This window comes from Anarrhichthys ocellatus, unplaced genomic scaffold (genome assembly GCF_004355925.1).
Source record: "Anarrhichthys ocellatus isolate YVR2014 unplaced genomic scaffold, GSC_Weel_1.0 scaffold3, whole genome shotgun sequence".
NCBI lineage: Eukaryota > Metazoa > Chordata > Actinopteri > Perciformes > Anarhichadidae > Anarrhichthys > Anarrhichthys ocellatus.
Window position 1 is genome coordinate 3039712 of NW_022280033.1, and position 9127 is coordinate 3048838.

At 41.6% G+C, this 9127-nt stretch overlaps 1 protein-coding gene across 2 annotated transcripts in view; it reads left to right on the forward strand.

The window, feature by feature from the left end:
• epas1b (endothelial PAS domain protein 1b) overlaps positions 1-9127 on the forward strand; it is a 37773-nt gene that overhangs the window by 13228 nt on the left and 15418 nt on the right. For both annotated transcript variants that reach the window (XM_031878170.1, XM_031878179.1), the window contains exons 2-4: positions 2941-3131; positions 6407-6609; positions 7895-7982. In XM_031878170.1, the coding sequence (XP_031734030.1) occupies positions 2941-3131; positions 6407-6609; positions 7895-7982 (482 nt within the window). The remainder of the gene's footprint in view (positions 1-2940; positions 3132-6406; positions 6610-7894; positions 7983-9127) is intronic.

The following is a 9127-nucleotide window of genomic DNA, read 5'->3' on the forward strand; positions in this document are numbered from 1 at the left end:
GTGTGTGTGTGTGTGTGTGTGTGTGTGTGTGTGTGTGTGTGTGTGTGAACGTGAGTGAGGGGTCAGTGAGTGCATCAGACTCAGAAGGCTCAGCAGCTCGATGAAGCTGTGTGACTCCCATTGTCTCAGATCCTGAAAGAATGCAGCAACAATGGTTCCAGACAATCAAAGAGTAGCATTACACACACACACACACACACACACACACACACACACACACATACGCACACTCAGGAGCTAGTTGAAGTTAGCTGTTCCAGTTGACTTGATTGAGTGGAAGCGGTCGGTGTCTGTCTGCTGGCTCATGAGGGTTTGGGTGATGGTCAGTCGGGGTTAATGAGTTTAAACCGACGAGCAGGGAGACTGATGGGACCTACACTCGATGAGATAAGATAATGGTGCTTCTGTGCTCTGCCTTCCCTGTTAATCGTACGATATCGACTCCTTAATGTGCATTTGCATGTTTGACTGTGTAGCTTCTGTGTTTCTGTAGCGTCTCGATTGTAGCCAGAGGGGGATGACTGTGATTTTAATGATCTGAACCCACCAACGCTGATGTTGTTGATGTAAAGCAGATGGTTTCTTTCACCTGTGTTTATTGCTGCATGGTGTCCCTGTCAAATGAGTCGTCAACTAGATTTGGAATTGATGGATTTAGGAGATGGCACTGTGCCACAAGGCGGCTACAATATAAATCATTTTAGTCTGGAATTGGGTCCTAAGAACATTTCTGTGTGTTCTTAATTCATATCATCATGTTCTACGTTTTCTAAAATTATTTTTTATTTATATTAATTATAATATAAATTAATTTATATTATAATTAATATTTTCATTATATTTATATGCAACTAGTTTGCATTGGCTGATACATTTAGCAGGAAAGTCTGACTACACTGTTGGATTTTGAATCAATATAATGTCAAAATTTCCAACGTACAGTATTTCATCTGTTTCCGTTTTTACGATTGTGTTTCGGCAACTTGAAGTACTTGATCTTCTACAACGTGTTTCTGTTGCATTGTCTGTTTGCACTCTTGTGTTTTTTCCCTCTGGTGCTGCATGTTGCAGGTTTGACACAGACCTGATCCTCTGCAATGAGCTGCATGGCGTCGCCACAGAGGGAGGCTATCTAAAGTTCAGCCACACCTCATCTATTGATGTGGTTTATGACGTGATCTGCGACGTTCAGCCTTCAGACGGATCAGAAGTTGAAAATCTCTTTGTTCAGAGAGATGTGTTTTACCGTAATCAGATAAGCTTTTTAACCTCATCACGCTCAGCTCGTTCTAAAACACAACGTTGCTCCCTTCGGAATAGCATTCATTTAAACTTGGTATGCAAACTCGTTAATCTTCCCCGTGGGACTTCATGAGGCCTGCAGTGACTCTTACAGCTAACCGCCACGCTGTTAACACCTTCTGGCTTTCATGTCTTGACGACAGAAACATGGTCTTTTACTTCTGAGGTCCTTGGAACAGATAACGTATCTCACTGCTGTTGTGCAAGTTGTGATAACCCCGGTCTAGACCAGATTCTCCTTTTTAGTGATACGATTTTTTTCCTCCACCTGCAAGAAAGCATGTGGCAATAACATAAAAAAACAACTCTTTTTCTTTATTAGCAACCAAATCAACAACATTAACTGACATTAGCGGCGACTGTTTCACCAAGTTGTTGATTTCTCCGTCAAAAGGAATACCATAGTGTAATCTACAGTTTGTTTATTTGTATTGGTCATTGTCCATCTTTGCATGACTGTATTAGTGGCAGAGACATGACATCACGGTGCTGCCGAGGCTTCAGTCCATGCTTCTCCATCCTCCACACAGTCTGCTGCCTGTGACGCTGCTGGCCTGAAACCATGAAGAGGATTCAAACACGCCGGTGTGACGTTGTGTTTATGACGCTTATTTATGATTCCTCACTCTCCTCTAGTCGAGTTTTTTTCTTCGTGCTGCATTCTTTTCTTATAAATCTGAACATTGCTGCACACTGTGTGGACAAGTATGAACGTGAGCATTGGACAGAACCCAGAGAAAGCCAAACTCCACGTGTGATGTCTCCATATGGTTTGTTGTGCTGCTCTCTTGGACTGACCTTCTGGACTGTCTGTCTGTTTGAGCTTTCAAAAGGCGACTCATTTCAGAGCACATGGCCAGAAAATGAAACCATATCCTTGTGCTTGCATAGTTTGGGCATTCTGCAGGTCTCATGCAGTGTTTGTAGACAGCGTGAGTGACCCCCCGAGACAGATGTTGGGATTGTAGGTTGATTGTTGGAATACATTTTATCTCGTGACGTTATCGTTCGGTCCAAAATCGCTCTTTAAACCAAATTAATGTGAGGAAATGAAAATAATGCTTTCGAGAAAGTAGTTGTATTGATAATATTAGAGTTAAATATCTTAATTTTTGGAGGCTGGAACAATGCAGATAATTTACTTTAGAGAAGAAACACAACGTCCTGGCCTTTTACTGTATTCAGACTGAAGTACATCTCTTGTTTCTCGTTTTGTGTTTCACTGCTGTTAGAAGTGTGATTGTTTCTCTTTCCCTTATTTTCTGATGTCTCTACATTATGTGTGTGCTTGTGTGCCAGTGTTTCTGGGCAGCATCGTAGTTGATTAGAATTCATGGATATTGTTTTTATTGGGGGACCACTGCTGCTTTAGATTGGTTTCATTCATCGCTTGGTTTAGGATGAAGGTTTCTTTGAGTATTTGTTTAAGTCAAGGAAAGCTTCCAGTGAATTAAGAAATAATCTGTTTCTAGTCCACTAAGAACTTCTTTGGTTGAGGACAGCCATACTGTCGAATCGCATGAGGATTTATGACAGATTTATAATAATAAGCATCGACACACCAGCTGGTTTTCAGTGTCACAAAACCAACTGAAGGTGTAACTCTCCTCCTGTCTGTGTTGTTTGTTTCCCGTGCAGGAGCAGCTCGGAGCGGCGTAAGGAGAAGTCTCGGGATGCAGCTCGCTCCAGGCGCAGCAAAGAGACGGAGGTTTTCTATGAGCTCGCTCACCAGCTGCCTTTACCCCACAGCGTTAGCTCTCACCTGGACAAGGCCTCCATCATGAGGCTGGCTATCAGCTCCCTGCGCACACGCAAGGTGCTCGCCACAGGTATGAACACTGCACACACACACACACACACATTCAAATTTCAGTGTTTTGTATTTAAATGTGTTACATAAAGGAAACATACAATCTGTGTGTGTGCGTGGGTGTGTGTGGGTACGTATGTATGACTAATTGTCCAGTAAAGTAGGAAGGTAGTCATCGGACCCTTTCTTTGCACTTCTTCTCCTTCCTCTTGTATAATTTAAAATTAGAAGCTGAGGAAGCTCGATAAAGAAACAGACCTATTGTTCTGGAATTCCTCCGCCGCATCAGTGTCCTGAAAATGAGATCAGAGAACAGCAAAATTAAACAACTGCAGCGGCGTCGGAATACAAACTGTTCATGTTTTTCTCGGCAGAGTTGGGAAACGGGAGAGAAGTTGGTGAAGTGAGGCACGTTGAACACCATTAGACCTCCTCATGGCCCATTAAAAGTCAAACCCGTTCTTCATTTTCTCAGCATATAGTTAAACCTGCATTCAGCTATTTTTTTTTACTAATAACATAGAAATAAACTAAGCCTTTTTTTTTGCTGCATCATTATATCACGTGGAGACAATCAGAACTTGTGGAGTGTATATATAGTCTCACACATGGGTTTGTTTGTTTGGTTTGTAACCTTATCTGATAGTGACATGTGATTTAAAACAAGCTTCTGTGGCATTGAACGATAATAAAGAATTGAACAAGCCTTTGTAATAACAAGCTGTCAGTGCAACAGGAAAGTAATTTGATTAATACGAGAGCTTAACCGTATCTGTAAATCTTTTCACGGCCAACTGACATTTTATTCTACTATTAATGTCTTCTTATGTAACTTTCGGTGGCCTAGTTATTGTCTTTTTATAACCTGCTCTGCAGCGTTTGTTGAGGGAACAGTGATGCATTCAACCACTGCTTCCTTAAACAATGGCGGCCGCTACTTCCTATTTCTTTTGATTTGTAGAGTGTCATCAATCAAAAATAATGTATCAATCAATCTTTATTTATCATGTACCTTTTATACAGTAAGTCGGCTCAAAGTGCTCTACAGTTAAAAGTTGTCAAAATAAAAGTACAAAATAAAAAAGTTTGAGCAAAAGTTTTGAAAGCTCAAAAATAAATCAGAATGACAGTAAAAATGTGTGAGTGTGAGAAGAATTAGATTTTAGTAAGTCATGTATACAAATTCATTAGTCACTGTATTGGATGTGGCACGTCCTGATAGTACACTATACAATATACTTGATATATACATTATACTTATTATAAACAATTCTGTGTATATATGTGTGTGTGTGTGTGTATATTTGCTCAAAATATTTTTGTGAACATAACAAAAGCAGAGCAGTTTGCATAATGTTTACGTTTTCCACATTAACAGTGCAAAGTTCTGTGTTGCGTTAAAGGGTCAGTGCCCCCAAATTACAAAAACACCACAAAAACAAAATATGTTATCTAGCTATGCAGTTAGTTTCAATTTCATGTTCCAAGATTTTGAGATATCCGCCCCTGAAACTTCAGCTGCCACCGTAACAGCATGAAGGTAAATTAAACTTTCAAATACAAGAAAAACATTTCTGGAAACAGTTCACGGAATAATCCACAAATCTTCCTGTGAACTGTAACCCTTTAAATTCAGCATCAAAAAGGGGAAAACAAAAATCCTGGTAATCAGACATGCTCTTGATAGGATAGAAGAGATGAGTACGAAGGAGGAGTAGGGATGGAGGCGAGGAAGATGTAGTTGCTTCGGAGGAGTTAAGGTAATGAGAGGAGGAAAAGCAGAGGAGGAGGACGATGCAGCAGCAGATAGAGTGTTATCAGGCCGGTCTGATTGCTCCGCGATGGAAGGAGAGATTGGAGAGGAAACACGGAGCTCTGCCCATCGTTCAGCTGATGCTGGCATCACTCCCGCTAGCCATAACACCCAGCTGCCTTGGCGCCAAACATGCACACGCTCTCCTGCACACACAAATACTGTACATGCACCCGAGAATGTGAGCTCAGTTGTGACCCGAAGAACAGCGATGATTGTGATACTCAAACGCCGATTTGGGCTATAGTGTTACTTACAATATTGATTATTAGCTTGGTTGCAATAATATGAGCACATCTGATTCATGGTCCCAAGTTGACACAGTTTGTAGTTCTTTCGCTAACGATTTAGTGGCTCACAGGTTGTTTCATAACGTTATTTAGCGACATTGAAATCTTTATTCTCTTAAATAAGTGTAGTGCAGATCAGAGAGCACATGATGTTAACAGGGTTTTCTCTGACAGGTTTATTACGAGTTATATAACATAAAGTTTGGGTTTCAAACCGTTATGAGAGCAGGAGCAGGAATCTCAAACTGAGAAAATAAAAACAGAAAAGAAAACAATAAATGCCAGCATAAATCAGTGAACTCACATACTACTATCCCAAGTCACATGCTGTGAGAGTCTCACATGTCACTTCATTCTGTCCAGCGTCACAGAAGAAATGTCAGAGGAAGTGATTATCTGAACAGCAGCTGTCCCTATCAGACTCTTTTCTTTTTTTTTTTCTGCAGCCTTTTATTTTGAAACAAGGGCGGTTATGCAACCAAAGTGCAACTCAGTTCAAATGGCTGGTAATCACAGCTAAGTATTTAGGCCAAAGGTGCCGCCGGTCTTTGGACTGGGTCTCCGAGAGTCTCCCCAGCTCCCCGGGGCCCGTGAAAAAGCTCTGGGGGTTAAGGCTATCTGGGCCCGGCTCCAAACTCGAGCCCCAGGCCTCGGCGGGAGCCTCGAGAGTGGGTCTCTCTTATCTCAGGGAAGCACACTGGAGAAATTGCAAGCACCTCCGCCCCCATCGGCTACTGGGCTTTTGTTCAGAGTGAAGCCACCGTCCATACACACACACATACACACACACACTCGTTCTTGAGCGGGCGCCAGTTTGTATTAATTAGCTCATCAACGAGACATTGTTGACACACTGGAGTCTCAGTGTATAAATGTTTGGATACCGCACTGTACATATTTGAGCATAATTGCACAATGTGTGAGTTATGTCGTCAAAGTGCTTGTGCAGTTTTGGGTGTAATTTGTCGGGGTCGCGGGTCAGGAGCGGCCTGAGACGCAGGAAGAAGCTGCACTGGTTTGTTTTGGCACTGAGCCAAAGCTTCAAGAAGATAAACGAGCCTGATGCGCGCAAACACACACACACACACACACCACACACACACACACACACACGTAGAAATACACGTGAATTTATAATGAGAGAAACGACTTTTGAGTGTAACCCACCTTGTTCTCTGTCTCTCCCTCCAGGCTGTAGCAGCAGCAGCAGCAGCAGCAGCAGCAGCAGCAGCAGCAGCACCAGCAGCAGTGGCGGTGACGATGGCGGTGACGATGACGGACAGATGGACAGTCTGTACCTGAAGTCTCTGGAGGGCTTCATCACCATGGTAACATCCGACGGCGACATGATATTCCTGTCCGAGAACATCAGCAAATTCATGGGGCTCACGCAGGTACAACACCATTACTCTGTGACGTAACTCTTAGGATTAGAACAAAAACAGACACGTGCAGACGGGCATTCGTTCAATAATAAACACGAGGCTGTACACGTGAGTCACTTCACTCTGATGTCCGCTCTACCAGAGTCGGTGGTGTTTGTTTTTGGGCACAACATGTACAAAAAAAACCACTCGGTACACACTGTCAGCAACACGACAGGTGGACATAACAAAAAAAAAATCAATAGAGACAAGAAATGTATTTTTCAGACATGAAGACAAAACGCAGCAGTTTTAAATTGATTTCAATATTATAACTTGAAGATTTTATTTGGTTTTTATGGTAAATGCACATCAGACAACAAGGCCCTTTATTCTACCAGCTGTTATTATTAGCCACAGATCATTATCATATTACAAAATTCAATCTAATCCTTTTTTTTTTCTCCAAGTCAATTACCAACTTTGTTCATGAAATTAATTGGATTTAATTTAATTCTGTCATAAACGTCACAAACAAATATGAGGAGTAGAAAACGAAAAACTTGTACATGGACGTAGACATGAAACTACAAGTAACGAGATTAAAAACACCAAATAACTGGTCCTGTCCAGTTAATTATTGCAGGTGTTACTCATCATACAAATAGTACATTTACTAACATTCAAACATCTCTCCCTTTTCCTGTAATAGAAAGTATTTCCACCTGTTTTGTGAAAGAAATGATTTGTGTGTATTTTATTATATTAAAAGATGGCAAACAGGAAGGCATTAATCCAGACCGACAGTCAGAGTCGGACACATGGATGTAAGCTGTCAGGCAGACGAGCTTGTTGTGTTTGGGGTGAAATACCTCTCATGCCAGCAGTGTGTGTGTGTTCAGGCCGAAGCCTGAGGTTCAACTCTAAACACCCTCCACGGTTTTGTATTCTCTGGCAGCGGTTTGAAAAGCAGATCACAGTAGAGGTGAAGTGTACTGTAATATATGGAGCAATATCTCTTCTTTTCTTGATGTTCTTTAGTGTCTGTAGTGATGAGTTTCTGTTTGTTTTGAAGCTTTTGAGTGACACACTTTTTTTTATTTGTTTAATCACGTTCACTGTCATTCCTCACACTCACAACCCAGTTCTTCTTCTTCTGTTTATTCCAAACAAACCACGGTTGCTGCTGCCAGAAATGAAACACGCAGCTTGTCTTAAGCCCGATGAGTGTTGAGACCAGCTACGAAAAGAAAAATTAGAAGAGAATAATTAGAAAATGTATTTATATATTTAAAAAAATGTTTTTCTACTGCAGGTTGACCTCACTGGTCACAGCATCTTTGACTTCACACATCCATGTGACCACGAGGAGATCCGAGAAAATCTCAGCCTGAAGACATCTGGTTAGCGCACACACACACACACACACACACACACACACAGCTGTTATCCTCATTCTTGTTTAACAATTTTCCACAACCACATCTCACCGTCATTTTAATTTGTAATTCATTGATTGAGGAAATGTCCTCTGGGGACCATGAATATCCACACTGAGCTTCACGGCAATCTCGTCAGCAGTTGTCTTATCTTGCTCTTGACCGAAATATTTAATGAACACCGTGACGTCCGTATCCTTTGAGCTTTTGGGGCCCTTATATCACCGTTCAGCACCCTCGCTTCTGTTTGTGGGACAGAAATTAATCTGAGAAAAACAAGTCAAAAATCATACATGTATGGTGTTATGTAATATTATCTCTCATGAACAAGTGTCCAGAACAAATATGAGAACAGAAGGTCAGAGACCGTACAGAGAGGAACTAAAGGGAGATACAGTAGAGGTGTGTGTGTGTGTGCGTGTGCGTGTGTCTGTGTGTGCGTGTGTCTGTGTGTGCAGAGATGAGGGAAAGATTATGAGAGAGGGGAACAGGGCATTATCTGCAGCAGATAGTGAACATGGTGTGTTACAGTGTCCGTAGTGGAAAGTCACACACAAGATACAAAGCAAGATAAAAGTAAGTAAGAAGTTCCAGAATTGTTGCATCTCTCAGAAAAGCAACATTGATACAACTGTGTAACACTGGAAGTGAATCAGTGTGTAACTGACCAACGTTTATATGAGAAAATAATGCATACACACACACACACACACACACACACACACACACTCCCTAAACTGCGGTTGATAACTCTTATCAGCAGTGGTCACAAAACACACAAGTGGATTAATACCGTATATTTAATAGTCCCTTTAACATACACAAAACCACACTTCAACACACACACACTTAAACACACACGCACACACTTCATCTCCAGAGAGGATGAGAGAAGGTTTGTTTTTTTTCCAATCGTTTGTTTTGTTGAAGTGTAACTACCTAAAGATAATGACACACTTGTGAGTGTGGACATCGACCAAAAGACACACTTCGCTCTGTGACTGCAGCTCCGAGACTGAACTCTGACCTTGTGATGTAACAGCTTGGCCCAATTTCACGTCCTGTGTGTGTGTGTGTGTGTGTGTGTGTGTGTGTGTGTGTGTGTGTGT